Source organism: Natrix helvetica (genome assembly GCF_964273705.1).
Source record: "Natrix helvetica genome assembly, chromosome: Z".
Taxonomy (NCBI): Eukaryota; Metazoa; Chordata; class Lepidosauria; order Squamata; family Natricidae; genus Natrix; species Natrix helvetica.
The window spans coordinates 118,703,819-118,721,962 of NC_138554.1; the positions used below are offsets into that span (position 1 = coordinate 118,703,819).

Below are 18,144 nucleotides of genomic sequence, written 5' to 3' on the forward strand. Positions count from 1 at the left end.
CCTACTGGAAATGAGTTGCATTAGTAATAATCAGTACAGGTGGAACTCCAGTATTAGCACTAGCTGCATGAAAGCTTAATTGTTGTTATCTGAAGTGTGTATGTATGTATTTATTTTTCCCAGAAAAAAGAGACAAATTGTATGCATTTTTTAAGAGTAGACAATAGCAAATATTTTCAATTTAGTCATACGCCTTAAGGTAGGCAGAGGATTGGACTGTCTGAGCTTCCCCTCACTTTCAGGGGAAAGTGCCAATTTATTAAATACAGAAAACTACCTACCAAAATGATGACAATTCATACGGGGTTGTGAAAATGAATCAAACCTTTTACATCTGGAATATGTATTTATTTATTATTTAATGTTTATGCCACTCTTACAAAGTGAGTCTGGGTGGCTTACAAGTTATAAAGTTTGACATTGATTAGGCATATTCATTGGAAAAAAATACTTATGCTCAAATTCTTGTGGGTGTCTGGCGCATACGAGGGCATTCATTTCCCAGGCACAAACTTTTTTTTTTTTTACTCATGATTATGGCGAAGAGATTATTTATGTGTTGAGAATATGTTTTGCATGCCTTCTGATAATGAATGTGCCGAAAATATGTTTTGCATGCCTTTTGAGATTGAATGCGTTCTTCTTAACCGCAATCCAGATAGAACAGGCTGTGATGCCTAAAGTTCCAAGGCTAAATCAGAGGAGCCATAAGTTCCCACAACTTCAAAAGAACTTTCTTCTTTTAAAAAACCCACCTGTTTTCAGCCTAAAAATGCATACCCACCCAACCCAAGATAGCGATGGAATTTTGTAAATATACCAAATGTGTGAGAAAAATGGAAAAACATTTGAAGTTCCATAATTATTATTATTTGCTTTGTTCTCTTTTTATGGGAAGCAGAAATACAAGTTAATATTTACATGCTGGAAAAATTGAACGGGAGCAAAGATTTACACTGTTTTTGCCAAAAAGCATTTGTTTACTTGAAGTGAGCCCTTCAAGCCGGTATGCAAAGCTAGGCTAGAAGAAAAAGGAGAAATCATTAGAAATTTGCAATATAGTAAAATATCCTAACTGTTTATTAGTTTAGTGGAAATTCCAATCTAACCACAATAGATCCTATGCTATTCAGAACAAAATATATTTTGCTTGTAATTCTTCTTCTTTTTTAACCATTGACTGTCTCCAGGATTTGTATATAGTCCATGAATTTTCTTTTATTACCTGCAAAGGTAAAAATGCAAAATTCCCCTGGAGATGGTTGTGTAAAAATCAGAAGCCCACTAAGGGGTCTTTTCTGTGCTAAAACAAATTAAATGAAAAATTGTAATCACCAATATAAAAATATGGGCTTGAATTTATAGGATCTATTTTTTTTTAATCTGAAGTGTGAAGGACTTAATTTAAATATAAATTAATAGTTCAGGAACTGGGATATCGCAACACCTGGGGATTCTGTGCATCAGTCTACAAATTTGTTTTTAGCACCAGAGACTTACAAACAAATATAGTCATATTTCTCTCCGTAACCTAAGTATTCTTACCAAACATAGAAGAGACAACCAATGAAAATGGGAAATTTGAATTTTTTTGAATTAAAGAAAACACAATTTCCCAGTATATTTAATCAAGCTCTACTGTGTTAAATGAGATTTTTAGTTCCACAGTATTAAATAAGATCTACTGTTAAGAAAGTTACACTTATAGTCTTACATGCAGAAGAAATGTATGAAAAACCCCATTCACAAGGATGAGATGAAAGGAAAACTAGTTATTGTATTGTAAGAGTTTAATATCTTTTAATGCCAAGTTTTTTAAATACAGTAAACTATTTGCTTTACAAAGGAATTATAGCTCAACGGAAGGCACCAAGAGGCTTACAATTGTATTAGAGTCACAACTGAACAATAGGCATGTCCCATCAATCCAAATATCGTTGGACCAATACTTCCACCATAAATTGATTGGGATTCTTTGAACTATAACCTAAATTAAGATTATAAATTAAATAATCTCGGCCAGAATAATTCAAAGATGACTTCAATGATTATTATAGGATAGCTGAGGATTTGATACATTGGCTTTCCCTAATCTTACATCTCTAGATGTGTTAGCATGATTATTTATTTATTAAAATTATATGCTGTCCATCTGACTCTCAAGTGATTTTTGGGCAGCTTACAGTATCATAATAGTATTATAAAACAATTAGAAGGTCAAAAGCATAAAACATTGAGCATTAAATGTTAAAACATTAAAATTAAGAACAAACTGGATAAAAAAGACCAATGTGTTAAATCTACCAGCCCCTTCCAGAAAGGGATGCCCACCTTTGAGTCCCCAACCAATTGCCAGAGCATGGTCCTTAGAATTCCTGAGATGAATTCTGGGATTTCCAGTCCCAATGCATATGGACAATGCTTATTTGGGAAAGACTCAGTACATAATTAGCCACTGCAGATATATTTCACAAAAGCAGTAACAATGCAACAAATTTTAACATTTATGGTATGCAAATTCTGTTTTCCATGATCTACTGTGCTAATACACTTGCTTATATTATTCCAATGATTCCAAATTAGTCCTTGTATCCCTGAACAGGAGTTGTTGCTCTAAACAAAGAAAGTGGCATTGGAACAAATTTTGTGGAGATGTAAGAAGCAGAAGACAAAGAAATGAACAAAGACAGCATGACACTAAGATCAGACGAAGCGTAGGCAATTGTCCCCTATCCTCCAGATACTGGATTTCAATTCCCATCAACCTTAGAAAGCAAGAAGCTGCTGAAACAAATAAAAGATGACAAATTGCCATCTCCTGAATTCCTCTGGGTGAGAATGTAAGACTAGGACTACTATCATTTCAAATCCTAAATTAATTTTGAAGCATACTAGAGGGTTATAATATAATGTACATAATACTGGACTTTGAATAAGATGATAATTGTTTGCTTAATTATGGCACTTCTTCACTGCCTGCAATCCGCAATATGGTTTAAAACTATGTTTTGCTGAACATGCTATAGTGATAGTTCACACATAATACTAAAACAAAAGCAATGATGTACAAAACCCAATGTTTAAACCACAATGCAGTCTGTTGGTTTCTATTAACTCAAAGCTATTCTTGACCAGCCTAATTTAGCTCAGGGAGCTATTGAGCTAAGAGAAAATCATTTAGTTTGAGGTCTTTGAACCTTTGAGTTTTAAATAATGGGTGAGACTAAATATCTCAACAATGATTGAGTCATAAAAAGGAGATGGTAACAATTATGCATTCAAAACTCTATTAAAAAGAGCTTAAATAAAGGCACTACAACACTGACTGAAAAAAGAGCTAACAAACTGTACCATTAAAATGTAATTGTTGTTATATTAGCCCCACAGAGCCCACTGATCATTGTGCAGTTGTGTTTAATACACATTTTTAAAGGCACTTGTTACACAGAGTAAGGAAGCTTGATGGTTAAAAACAATGGGAGTTTTAACTCCAACAAATTTGGCATGATAAGTTTGGGCAAAGCTGGATGCAAAACATTAAAAACCAAGTTTCCTTTCACCTGTAATTTCTATTCTTTTGGACATAGAATACTGTATTATGTCTGCCTTTTACTCGTCCTGGTTACCCTAAGAAGTCTGAAGGAAATAAAGGAGTTCAATTGTGTCAAAGTCCAAGGTGATCATTCCAGGGGATGTTGCCATATATAGTCCAGTCTGAATGAGATGAGTTGGTCTGTTCTTATGGAGATGATCATGAGGACTACCAATGTTCCAGTCAAAGTTGATTAGTTATTCTTTAGACTCTGTATTTTGCTTTGCCGTGGTTATTGATAACACATAAGTGCTGAAACAACAGAAGTTTTAACAACGTCATTCACTGAAGGCAAATACTAGTTATACAACCAACTCTGCACTACATTCCTTAGAAAATGCAAAGTATGGGAAGTTAAATATCATTTGGGTCTCTGGCTTATTTAGTCTACTATTGCCTACATTGGGGTGCATAGCTACATTTGGCTTTTGAGTAGCATGCCTCAGATGCTTCCCAGATGCCATCAGGGACCAGCAAAAATTAGGTAGGGGCAGACCAGTTATGTATAGTTAAATATGTTTACTCTACAAGAATGTAATAATTTATTCTACTGCCACATTAAAATTTTACTGTGTTAAAAGAGTTTCTACAGGCTATATTCAAGGCTTTGATAGGCCACAATGAATCTTGAATCTCATATCTGCATTGACTAGCACAAATTCTCCAGGATTTCAGATAACAGATTTTGTCAATCTATTTGAAGATTTCAAAAACTGAATGTTTGCAGTCAAACCATATATTCTACCAATACTAATTTGCCCCCTGCTCTTCTTTTCCCATTCTGTTAACATCCTATCAAAGAAGCACTTCGCAAATTGTTGTTGTTGTTGTTGTTGTTGTTATTATTATTATTATTATTATTATTATTATTATTATTATTATTATTATTATTATTATTATTATTATTATTATTATTATTATTATTTAAAGCTTATTTCAGGAAATTGAGAATGCTGAAACTTACATTTAGGTCTCTGAAGTATTCATTGTAGTCTAAGGCATAACCCACCACAAATAAATCTGGAATTTCAAATCCATAATCTAACATAGGAGGAAGAAAAACAAAAAGGGATATATTGTTTATATGATAAACTGAGGTCATTTTTCTTTCTTTCTTTAAATCATAGATCAGTAACCTGAAAAACGTCTTTATTAGCCAAATTCCAGCTATGTCTGCTGTAAGAAGGCTTAGAGAAGAATACTTTACAGCTGATCCCTTAAATAAGAGTTGACTTTTGGTGTCCAATTAGATCACATAAGCTGTCCCAAAGTGATCCTCTTTATTTTCACTCAAAAAAAGAAAAGAAAATCTGAAATATCTTTAACTTTATTTTATCCAATCAGATTTCTTCTTTTATATCACCTTGTAGCAACAACCATTTTGTGATTTTTGTTTCTGATTTAGAGAATAAACCGTGCATTACTGTATAGCCAGCTAATTACAATTTAACAAACTATGGTTAAGCAAACTATGGCTTGATAAGTGTGTGACATGATTAACACACTGATGAACTATGAGGATTAATGATGACAAAAATGTTTTAATGCCTTATATAATATGGCCTTGAATGTGGTGTAATAAACCTGAATGAATACTTAACGTACTTTGGAATGAGACTGTGATGTTAGGTAGTTTGAGACACACTGGGAACTATAATTCACACATGCAGCTACAAGACAAGGGAGAGATTTTTGATGGCTACATCAAGAACAAGGAAATACACTGAATCTTCCCCTTTCATAATTCTTGCTTTTTAGTTTCTGTCAATTGGAGCAGCTCAACAGGAAAATATATCTGATTTTTAAAAAAAAAATATCATTCTAATTTATTAGCGATGAACAAGTCAAGGATCCTAATACATGCAGAAAAGGGGGAAAACACTTAAGCTTTCACAATTGGTCCATTCTTAATAACATTTTTGAAGCACATCCTAAAGCCTAGGAATCTTGTTTAGTTTGAGAACGGAAGTGTTCTTGAATATCCTTGAATATGAAGTAACTCACAGAAGGGGACTTACAGTCAGGCCTGAATCCATCTGGTAGAACTGTTCTTTTCACCAACAAGCTGCAATTAAACGAAGAACAAAATGTTTTCATGATTTAAAAAAGTTTCAAATAATTTGTCCCATACAAGAAAAGATTCACTAAAGTGAACCATGGCCCATATTATCAATGGCCACCCTGCCTGATTTCAAGCTGAAATATGGACATAATAATGTCTCTTTGAATGAGCAGTGACCCTCTTCAAATGCTAATGTTTTCTTTTAAGTGGCCATTGCATAGTTGGAATTTTGGTCTTATGTTTTCCCTTCCAGCAGAAGCTAGAATCACAGAATTTAGAAGTTCTCTGTTCGGTGAAAGATCCAGGTTAAAATATCCCAAATAAATGTATATTCAGCTTCTGCATGAAGACAACAACCAAAGAAAACCTTCAGTTTTCTGAATATCTATTCTGTCATCAAACTATTTTTAGCATTGAGAATTTTTCTCTAATGGATGACTGGAATCTGCCTTCTTGTCATTTAAGGCTATTATTTTATGCCCTGCATTCTGGGACAAAAATGATTTATTCTGTATGACACCTTTTCAAATATGTGAAGAATGTTACCATGCTTTCACTTCTTAAACATAGCTAGTTCCCTTAGTGTCTGCTTGAGAAACCTAGTTTCTAGTCCACTAATTGTTCTCCGGGCCTTACTTCACTCCACTGGACTTTGTATCCAGCATCTTGATATTTCTGATTGCTACTTGAGATGTTGAAAAAGTAATCAGGACAAAATCTCAATCAATATCCTGGCTTTGTTTTCCAGTCTTTTGGCGTCCGCATCAGAGGCCATCATATACCGTATTTTTCAGAGTATAAGATGCACCAGAGTATAAGACACACCAAAGTTTTGAAGAGGCAAATTAAAAAAAAAGTTTTTGCACTCTGCAAAACCTTCCAAAAACGGCCCTTTTATTTTTTTAAAAAAAACAGCATTAGGAAACCTATAGAGTGCTCCTGGGGGGTTGGGTGGGGACAAAATTGAGCAAAAAATGGCCTGTTTTTTGCTCATTTCTGCCTTCCTCAGCCCCCAGGAGCTCTCTGAAAGCCTCCTACAAGCTATGCACGGCCGTTTTGGTGAAGGGGGCAGGGCTTCAGGAGGCAAAAAAAAAAAAATGCTGTATTCAGTGTATAAGACGCACCCAGATTTTCAGCCTCTTTTTTTGCGGGAAAAAGGTGCGTCTTATACTTCGAAAAATACGGTATATCCTATATCGAAAGACGTTGGTTTTACACTTGTGCTAAATAATCTCTTTATCAGGGATGTTCAAAGCTTGGATGCTGCTTCCAAAACTTCTTTAAAAAGTATGCAATGGAAAAGAATAACTACCTGAAGATCAGCCATGCAAGCTATACCAACTTTATTTGCTTTTAATTATATACAAATGTAAAATTAAATCAAATTTAGTTTCTGTCCTAGCGCAACAGTTTATTGCCTTGATTTCCATTTCTGGTCCTTGATACACCACTAAGATGCCAAATGTTGTTGATTCTTGTCTGAACAACCCCCCCCCCCCCGCTTTACATGGAAATTCAGCCGTAGACATTAATTATTTAATACTTAGAATTGAGACTGATTAAAAATAATTTAACTTAGTTCTGAGTAAAGAGAAGGATTGTATCATATCTCTTCACCTTCTAAATATAATCAATGTGGTCTTTTGTTTTCTTTCTAACTTTGATTATGCAAAATGACCCAGGTGTTGGTCTTTCAGTACCAATAGAGTTTTCACAAACACACCCTAATATTTTAATATCAAGAGCAAAGAGTGAGACAGGCTATGCCAGCTTCTTTCTCCTAAACTCTAATATGGTTGTTCAGCTTTTGGATTAGCACCAAAAACTAAACAAATTAATTAACCAAAATGAATGCCAGCAAAATGGTTGGTAAACTGATACTACTTTTGAATTTAGCAAACAAATCAAGTTAAGGAAATTTTGACTTGGAACCAGACTGATTATAGCCTGAATATATTCCTTCACAAATGGGCACTTACCTTGCAACTTTAACCATGCTGGGTTTATATTTTTTAATACTGTCAAGGAGTGCTTTCATAGTCTTTCCAGTTCCAATGATATCCTTTGTAAAATGCACAAAGAATGTTAGCAAAGCAGTATAAAATGCTGTACATTAATATTCTAAAAGTGTAATTATATTAACAGTAGACACATAAAATATATTGTTAATTTTTTAAAATAATTCATTGATATTTTGGTTATTATAAAAGCAAGGGTCACTTTTCCAATAACTTTTTTAAATCTAGAATTTTAAATAGATGATTCACAAATATTCTATATTACTTTCTGTTAAATGATCACTCTTTGTTATTGTTTGGCATTTAGCCAGCCATTCAAAAATTATTGGTATTTCTCTAATTAAGTATAGTAAGAAATCTATGAAAACTGCTCTTTGATATAGACAAATATATGAACTTACCTCCACAATAAGCACATTCTGCAAAATAAGGAGAAAAACATTTAGTGAAAATAATTGAGAACACAGTTCATTTGTTTAGCATCTCAACCACATAATTGCTTTCTGGTTCTTTACCCTTTCATCATGGCTAGCCTGTTTCTTTAAGTCCACTTTCTTTACATGCAAGTTATAAGACTCTATAGAAATCTAAGATTATATAAAAGGTTACCTAGTTAATAAAATATTAACTAGATAACCCATATTTTACAGCGAACAACAATGATGATCAAATCAGCTAAATTCAATAGCAATTCATAAATAAGTTACTACATAACAGGACATAAATGAAACTGTCAATCAGTTATTTTCTTAATAACGCTTTGTTATAAAAAAAATCTCTGGAATAATTGATAATTTTTAGTCAAACTGAGGAAAATGTTTACTTCTAATTTGAAATTGAATAGGTATTTGAGAAGATGCAAGTGATGAGCCTTTCTCCATTGTTAAACTGAAATGTTCTCTACCTATCCTTGAATCAGAAGAAAACTATAGTAGCATTTACTGTCTCGGCTTCTGATCCTTATCCTGATTCTTTTGCCCGTTTCAAGTCATTGTAATTGCTTGACTCTATCCAAAGCCTAACAGGTTTCTTGTCTGTCCTTGGACTGCATTGGAATAAGAGGGATAAGATTACTTCAATACGGCTATAGCTAAAGATAACTTAAGCCTCTCTTGTTGCTAGCCTGGAGATGAGATAAAGAAACATGGTCAAAAAAAGAATATGTTGCCATTGAATTTTTGTGCATTGATTAGGCGCATGTGAGGAAAAATGTCTGAAGATTTTATTAAAATAATTCAATCTGATTTACTCTAATAGGTAATTTTGATTGTCTATTATATTCTCATAATCTTGCTTTGTACAGATGCATACTCTATAACTACTAACGTGCTATTTGGGGAACATTTACTGGACTGTCTTGAAGGTGGAGCTAAATTAAGTTGGTATTAATATAAGCACTTGAATGTGTCTGAAAACGTGCGCTAGCAAATACTACAGGTAGACCTTGACTTACAACAGTTCATTTAGTGACGGTTCAAAGTTACAACATCCCTGACAAAAATGACTTATGACTGTTTTTCACACAACCACTGCAGCATCCCCATGGCCATATGATCAAAATTCAGATGTTTGGCAACTGACTCATATTTATGAAAGTTGCAGTGTCCCTAGGTCATGTGATCACCTTTTGCAACCTTCTGACAAACAAAGTCAAAAGGGAAGCCAGATTTCATTAACAACCATATTACTACCTTAACAGCTGCAGTGATTCACATAACAACCATGGCAAGAAAAATTGTAAAATGGGCCAAAACTCACTTAACAAATGTCTCACTTAGCAACAGAAATTTTGGGCTTAACTGTGGTTGTAAGTCAAGGACCACCTGCACGCTGCAAATCTGTATTTTATCATCACCACAATTCCCAAATTTTTCTAATTAGTTCATACTTCACATACATGCTTGCAGATTAGTAGCAGCATCAAGCTTACATTTCTGATGGGGACAGAAGACTGACTTACCAGTAAGGTCCCATGTAAGCCCTCTTTTTTTTCCCCAAAGCCAGAAGGGAAAAACTGCTTGCTTCCTAAACAGTCTCAAGAAAATGATTTACACAATATCATTCAGTAGAGCAACTCCAGAGTAACTTGTAACTTATAGATTTCAAATCTATAACCTCTTGCAATGAAGTGGCATCATTTCCACCAGCTAACATCCACCAGGGATGTCAAACTCAATTTCATTGAGGGGCGCATCAGGGTTGTGTTTGACCTCGGGGGGGAGGTTAGTGTGGCCATGGTGGGCATGACCAGGTTGATGTGACTTGTGTCAGGGATGACTGTGGCGGCCAGTGGTTCCTCTGCCAGAGAAAACGGGTTCCCGAGCTCCGTTTTCAGCTGGGATGGCCTCCTGCAACCCCTTGCCAGTGAAAATGGATGCGGTCCTCCTTAGCTCAGTTTTCAATGGCAGAGGGTTGCAGAAGGCTGTCCCAGCAGAAAACGGAGCTCAGAAGTCTGTTTTCTCTGGTGGAGGCACCATGGGCTGATCCTTTGCTCTTTCCAAAGTGGCCCTGTGGGTCAGATCTAAGAGCCAGATCTGCCCCCCCGGCCTAAAGTTTGACAACCCTGAGCTAAGATATCAGCCTACCTACAACTCTTTGTGCCCCCTGTTTTGGGAAAGAAAGTTAACAATACTAACCTATTTCATTAGCTGAAATGCCTCCCTATCTCATTGTTATAGACTTTCCAGAAATTAATCTCAAATTAGTTTGGGATTGTCTGAAAAATACAGAGTACAAAACACACCACAAATATATTTCATCCTTTAAAAAGAAGGTAACACATAGCGACTAGAAAAGGAAGGAAGAAATTCTTCCCTATCAGACAGCAAATTACCAAGAGGTTAAATATCTATGGAGATTCTCAGTCATCCAGGGCATGGTTGTCCCAAAGGTGCTTTTTCAAGAGGCAACTGGACTTCATTTTTTCTTTGAAGACGTTTTGCTTATCATCCAAGAAGCTTCTTCAGATCTCAGTTCTGAAGAAGTTTCTTGGATGAGAAGCAAAACGTCTTCAAAGAAAAAACCAGGAAGTCCAGTTTCCTCTTGAAAAAGCATCTTTGGGACTATCATTAGCATCATAGTCTATTTTGAAAATCAATTTGCAGATCATATGTTGGCCATTTTTTTGAAGTAATTATGAGATACTATATTGTTGTTAAATCCTAACTCATGGCAATGGCAGACTTTTGTTTTTATGTAAGTCATTAGTAGCAAAATTCTATACCCGCTTTGCCAAGAAAAGCTCCATACTTCAAACATTTTTGAGATGAGGTAAAAATCAATTTGCGAAGAAAAAGAAAACTACAGTCAGTTTTCTCCTAGTTCAAAACCATTTGTAAGGTCAGTATTTGTAAAGCTCTGACAAGAAAATCTCTGAAACTGGAACAGCCAGTCCAATTGTGACAGCACAATAGACCGTAGCAATTTACATGTTGCTAACAATGAGGAGAAAATAGACGTTCCATTCTAAAGGTTGAGATGTGGATTCAGTTATGTACAAACCGATTTTCCTTTTCTAAAAGCCCCTACTTTTATTCTGCTTCAAAATAAACTCAATCATCTTCTCTCCTAAACCAAAACATGCAACTATGTTAATGATATTGGCAGGCAAGTAGCTGCTTGCTGCATGGCAGCAAGGAAAGCTGGACATAGAACTGGGAATTTCAATACCAGCAGCAAATCATAGCTGCCAGCCTCTTTGTCTTGGAGAACTGTAAAGAAGCAGAAGAATTTGGGTTTTCTAACAAGTGTGTAGGTTGGCAGCATTTCTAGGTTCTTTGTTGAGGTTTAGATTGGAAGCTTCCCTTGCAAAGGGAAAGGAAGTTTTGGCCAAGGAGTGATCTTTATCACTTGATGTGTCCTGAACGGCAGTTGTTCAGAAAAGTGGGCCTTGTCCCTATTTTCCTGACTTCTTAGCAAAGAAAGCCAACAACTACACTTCAGGTAAGAAAATAGACTGAAAAGCGATGTTTACAGCAGAACTTGGCTCTTCTTTGAAGAATCATTTCATTCTTTGACAAAGTGCTTAAATTAGTAGACTAGCCAAATGTTGTGGGCATAGTGTATCCTTAGATTTCAGTAAGACATTTGACAAAGTAGAACACAATCTCTTCTTGGTAAGTAGGAATAGCTAATACCCTAGAACAGTGATGGCGAACCTATGGCACGCGTGCCACAGGTGGCACACGGAGCCATTTGTCAGGGCATGTGAGGCGCTGCCCTGTTAGCTGGCCAGCGCGCATGGGCGCGCTGGCCAGCTGAGTTCACTGTTTTAAAAGCCATTTTTTGCCCTTCCCAGGCTGCAGAGGCTTTATAGGAGCCTGGGGAGGGCGAAAAGAGCCTCCCCCGCACGCCCTCCGGAGGCTTCAGGAACCATCCGAAGGCTTCAAAAGGATCGTCCGAGCAAACCGGAAGTGACTTCCGGTTTTCTCGGAGGGTCGTTTTAAGCGTTCCAAAGGATTCAGGGATCGTCCGGGGGCTTCCCTGACGCCTTCGGAGCACTTAAAACCACCCTCCGAGCAAACCGGAAGTGACTTCCGGTTTGCTCGGAGGATCCTTTTGAGCGCTCCGAAAGCTTCAGGGACGGTCCCTAAAGCCTCTGGAGGGCCTCCGGGGGGCAGGGGAGGCTCTTTTCGCCCTCCCCAGGCTCCTATAAAGCCTCTGGAGCCTGGGGAGGGCGAAAAAAACATGTAAAAATGGGGGGGTCGCGCGTTGTGCGTGCATGCGCACTGGGGGTCGCGCATTGCATTATGGGTGCGGCACGCCCGCACACAAACCCCCTGCGCTCCCCCCACTTGTGGCACGCGAGCCAAAAAAGGTTCGCCATCGCTGCCCTAGAAGACAGGCTCAAGATCCAGGTGGATCTCACCAAACTTGAACATAAACCCAATCTAACAAAATGAAATTTAATGTTGGGAAAAACAAGGTTTTACACTTAGGCAGGGAAAACCAAAGGTACAAATACAGATAAGGTAAAATGTTGCTCAAAGACAGTAACTGTGAAAGGGACCTTGGAGTCCTAGTGGACAATCACTTAAACATGACTGAGCAGTGTCTAGCAGGAGCCAATAAAGCTAATACAATCCTTGGTTGTATAAACAGGGGCATAGACTCAAAATCACATGAAGTTTTAGTACTACTTTATAAAGCCTTAGTAAGACCACACCTAGAATACTGCATCCAGTTTTGGTCACCACATTACAAAAAAGATGTTGAGACTTAGGAAAAAATGCAGAGGAGAGCAACTAGGATGATTAAAGGCCTGAAGATGAAAACATATTAAGAACATTTGCAGGAATTCGTTATGGCCAGTCTAGAGGAAAGAAGTACTAGGGCTGACATGATAGTAATATTCCAGTATTTGAGGGGCTGCCACAAAGAAGAAAGGGTCAACTTATTTTCCAAAGCTCCAGAAGGCAAGACAAGAAACAATGGATGGAAACTAATCAAGGAGAGAAGCAACCTGGAATTAGGTAAAAACTTCCTAATGGTGAGAACAATTAACCAGTCGAACAGCTTTCCTTCAGAAGATGTAGTTGTTTCGTCACTGGGGTTTTTAAGAAGAGACTGGGCAGTTACCTATCTGAAACAGGATCTTCTACTTGAGCAGGGGGGTTGGACTAGAAGACCTCCAAGGTGCCTTCCAGCTGTATTCTGATTAAAACATTGTATGTAAATATAAGGACAGTTGTCCTGGAATATTGTTAATATGTGCCACACAATGGCCACATCTATGAATCTCAGAAGTTAAAAGTAACAACCTGATCTTCCAGGAACTGATACACAATCTATGGATATGTCTTGTCTCCCTTTAAATCTGATGGCAAAACAGCCCGTAAGTGAGTTTGGTCTTGTGTAAAGCATAGTTCTGGGTAAAGTGGGCAAAGGAGACCCAAGTAAAGGCATTGCAAACAATAAGTCTAAAACCATGACCATAAACTCTTTTTTCTGTGATGAACCATTGAATTTATTTTTATTTATGTAATGAAATGACCGTTGGCTTACCTGAATGGTCTTTCTCTAGGCGCTGCGGGAGTGTCCAAGCACGGGTTAACATCAGCTTGCTGCCCAAGGACTGAGTTCGAATTCTTGTAGCTCCGCCTCTTGCTCCCCTCAGAGGCTCAGTTTTAAAAAACGAAGGAGTGTCCAAAGGAACTGTCAATGCAATAGTCCAATCCAATCAAAAAAACTACCCCGCGACCCCTGATAGGGTGGGGTTGGACACTCCCGCAGCGCCTAGAGAAAGACCATTCAGGTAAGCCAACGGTCATTCTCCAAGCACGGGACATGCCAAAGCTATGATCCCCCAGGGAGGGAAGAACTGTTCACGGGCGCGGGGCTAGCCACAACCCTCTGCAGAACTCTTCTCCCAAAGGCTGCTTCAGCCGAGGCAAAGGTGTCCAGTCTATAGTGCTTGACAAACGGTGATGGGCCTGACCACGTAGCAGCCCGGCAGATGTCCTCAATGGATGCTTGGGTGGCCCATGCAGCCGATGTAGCAGCACTTCTTGTCGAGTGTGCAGTGATACGAGGAGGCGCCGGCCTGCCCTTATGTTCATAGGCCAGCTGGATACACGCCCTTATCCAGCGCCCTACTGTAGCGGAGGTGACCTTCTTGCCCATGGTGGCAGGTTGAAATGACACAAAGAGGGCCTCTGACTTGCGGAAAGGAGCTGTTCTTTTCATGTAGATCCGCAGGGCACGGCGGACGTCCAGCTTATGCCACTCACGTTCCCTGGAGTGCTTGGGATGCGGACAAAAGTCCGGGAGGATCACTTCCTGCGAGCGGTGGAAAACGCTGTTGATTTTAGGTACAAATGCCGGGTCCAGACGTAAGTTCACTCTGTCGGAGTGGATGACGCAAAGGTCCTCTTTGACTGACAATGCCGCCAGTTCAGAGATCCGGCGTGCTGAAGTGATGGCAATGAGGAATGTCGTCTTGAGGGTCAGGTGGCGTAGTCCAACTGTCCGAAGCGGTTCAAATGGTGGCCCGGACAGAGAACGTAGCACCACGGACAAGTCCCAGGTAGGATACCTGTGGATGGTAGGAGGAGCCAGATTGGTGGCTCCTTTGAGGAAATTGCGCACCTGCGGGTGTTTGCTGAGGGACAGGTGCGACTCAGTAGACAGGATGGAGGCCAAGGCGGCAGTCTGGCGTTTGAGAGTGTTGGGTGCCAGACCCCTGTCAAGACCGTCCTGCAAAAAGTCCAGAACTTGGGGAACGGTGGCAGAAGTGGCAGAGATCTGGTGTTGAAGGCACCAGCGAGAGAAGGCCGACCAGGTAGCTTCATAAATTCTGACCGTTGATGGACGTTTGGATGCCTGGATGGTGCGGATCACCTTATCCGAATATGCGCTGAGCTTCAGGATCTCCCCTTCAAGTGCCACACGGCAAGTTTCAGCCACTGGGGTTCCGGGTGATGGATGGCCCCTTGGCTGAGGGATATGCGGTCCTGAGGAATGCGCCAGGGACGAGACACTGAGAGACTGACCAGGTCGGCGAACCAGGATCTCCTCGGCCAGTGAGGAGCCACCAGCAGTATCTCCACTCCCTCTGTCAGGATCTTCCCGATGACCTGTGGGATTAGCGGCAGGGGCAGGAAGGCGTACAACAGGCCCGGAGGCCAGGGAGAGCGAAGAGCGTCCGTGCCTTCCGCCCCCGGGCACTGGAACCTCGTGAAGTACCTGGGTAGCTGGGCGTTGGCTGGAGACGCGAAGAGGTCGACGACTGGAAGACCGAATCGCAGAGACAGCTGATGAAACAGTTCTGGGTGAAGGCGCCACTCCGTGTTCTGGATGGTGGATCTGCTGAGCCAGTCTGCAGTCGCGTTGTCCTCCCCCGAGATGTGGTCCGCCCGCAGGGACCTGAGGTGTCATTCCGCCCACCGACCCAGGGACTCCGCCTCCGTCATCAGAGCAAGGGATCGTGTGCCGCCCTGATGATTGATGTACGCTTTCGTGGCGATGTTGTCGGTCAGGATCAGCACATCCTTGTCCCTGACCAGCTGGAGGAAATGCCGCAGGGCCAGTCTGGCAGCCCGGAGCTCTAGCCAGTTTATATTGTGGGCGAGCTCCGCTGGCGACCATCTGCCTTGGATCACCTGGTTCTGAAGGTGCGCCCCCCAACCGAAGAGGCTGGCATCTGTCGTGATGACCGGGCGCTCCGGCTCCTTGAAGTAGGAGCCCTTCAGGAGAGCATCCGACTGCCACCACCGGAGGGAACGAATTACCTTGGGAGGGAGACGTATCACCCTCTTGGAGTTGCTGGCCATGCGTCTCTGGAGGGGCAGCAGGAACCACTGGAGGTCCCTCGCGTGGAGGCGTGCCCACGGGACCACCGAAATGCAGGACACCAGCTTCCCTAGCAGATGAGAGAGGGAAACTACCGTTGCTGACCTGGTGGACCGGATCTTCCGCACGAGAGATCTGATGCTGTCCACTCTCTCTTGTGTGAGGAAGACCTTGCAGGACTCCGAGTCGATGATGGTGCCGAGATGCTGGATCCTGTGGGTCGGGTTGAGATGGCTCTTGGCCAGGTTGACCGAGAAGCCGTGCTGTTGCAAGACCTGAATGGTGGTGTTGAGGTCTTGCTGCACCTGATCCCTGGATGACGAGTGGATCAGGATGTCGTCCAGGTAACACTCCAGCCTCACTGGAATTGAGCGTAGGTGAGCTGCGATGGCGGCCAGCAGCTTGGTGAAGGTGCGTGGGGCTGACGAGAGTCCGAAGGGAAGGGCTCTGTACTGGAAATGCTGGTTGGCAAACTGGAACCTCAGGAACCTGCGATGCGCCGGGTGAATCGGAACGTGCAGGTACGCCTCCTTCAGGTCTATCAAAGTCAAGAGGTCTCTCTGTCTGATGCAACCCAGGATTGCATCAGACAGGGACTGCATCTTGAAGCGCTTGTATTCTAGATGCTTGTTGAGTCGCTTGAGGTCCAATATTGCCCGCACCCCTCCCGATGGCTTGGGGACTAGGAACAGGATGGAATAGAAGCCTGTGCCCTCCTGACCCTCGGGTACCCTTTCTATGGCCGCAATCTCTAAGAGGTGGTCTATCTCCGCCCTCATTAGCTGGAGCTTGTGAGGTGACCTGGGAGTGGGGCAGCGAACCCGGGATCTTGGAGGGGGGGAAAGGAAGTCCAGGGTCAGGCCGTGACGGATCGTGTTGAGGATCCACAGGTCCGTCGTGGTCTCCTCCCACTGGGCGGCATAGAGTTGGAGACGGCCGCCTATGGGAGGGTCCCTGTGACTGTCACTTGGATTTCCGGAAGGGGCGGTTGGAGAACCCCCCTCGGGAAGGTTTACGGTAGCCCTGTTGTCTATTTCTATCCCTGTAGAAAGGTCTGTCCTGGGAACGTTCCTGTGACTGGGAAAAGGGACGGCCGGAACCACCTGAGGAGGTGGAGGGCTCGGAATTCCGAAAGGAACCCCTCCGAAAGGGCTGGCCCTTGCGTTCAGGTTTCTTGGTCATGGCTGGGAGTACCTTGCGTTTATCCTTGGATTCAATCAGAAAGGAATCCAAAGCCTCCCCAAAAAGTTTCCCACCCTTAAAGGGGGCGGAAGCCAGCTTCCACTTTGCCTTGACATCTGCCTGCCAGTGGCGAAGCCACAGTAGGCGACGTGAGGTCACATTGTCGGCTAATGCCCTGGAGGAAAACTTGGTGGCACTAAGTGAGGCATCAGCAGATTATTCTATGGCTGCTATGATCTTATTCACGTTCTGTCTCATTTTAGTGTCCCCAGCCGGTAGGCCGGACAATAGTTTGCGGAGCCAGAAGAGAGCTGCCCTTCCGAAGTAGGAAGAGGCAGAAGATGCTCTCATGGCCCAGGCAGTGGCCATATGCGTCTTGATAGAAGACGATTCAGCCCTTTTGTCCTCTGCCTTGAGCCCCTCCAGTAATTCAGCAGGTAGAGCCGAATTGGAGGTAAGGGACATAATGGGGTCATCAACCTGGGGGAGCTTTAGGAGCTCCTCCAGAGGCTCTTCCATGGTATATAACCTCTTGTCGTTCCCACTGGGATTTGCCAAGGAACCAGGCTGGGTCCATTGGCGTTGGATAATGTCGAGGAACAGCTGAGGGGCTGGAACCAAGTCTAAGGGGGGGGAAAACTTCGTTGAAAAGCCCTGCCCCTGGGTCCTGGGGACCGATGGTCTCCATGGAAGCCTGATCCGAGGCAGGTTTTGGCCTAGGGGCTGGAAGGCCCATCTGGGGTCCTGCAGCCCGGGCCTTAGTCAGAATAGCCCGAAACATGGAAGAGTTGAAAAGACCCAGAGAGGGGGGAGGTTCTGGTGTGGGATTTTCATCCTCAGAGAGGTCTGGAGCATCACGCTCCGCCTCCTCTGAATCAGAAACCTCACTGATGCCTGAGGGGTCAGGTGAGGCCTCCCTAGCTGGAGGTCCCTGTGCCCTAGCCGGTTTTCCCTTACTGGGATTAGCAGAGGCAAAGGGAAGCTTAGATGCCAGCTGCATC

At 41.7% G+C, this 18,144-nt stretch overlaps 1 protein-coding gene across 1 annotated transcript in view; it reads right to left on the bottom strand.

The window, feature by feature from the left end:
- Window positions 1–223: 223 nt before the first annotated feature.
- Window positions 224–18,144, bottom strand: part of PRTFDC1 (phosphoribosyl transferase domain containing 1) — a 69,038-nt gene continuing 51,117 nt past the window's right edge. Inside the window, exons 5-9 of the mRNA XM_081969888.1 lie at window positions 8,074–8,091; window positions 7,634–7,716; window positions 5,611–5,657; window positions 4,557–4,633; window positions 224–3,844 (exon numbers count right to left, since the gene is read on the bottom strand). Coding sequence (XP_081826014.1) covers window positions 3,797–3,844; window positions 4,557–4,633; window positions 5,611–5,657; window positions 7,634–7,716; window positions 8,074–8,091 — 273 coding nt within the window. The 3' untranslated portion in view covers window positions 224–3,796. The remainder of the gene's footprint in view (window positions 3,845–4,556; window positions 4,634–5,610; window positions 5,658–7,633; window positions 7,717–8,073; window positions 8,092–18,144) is intronic.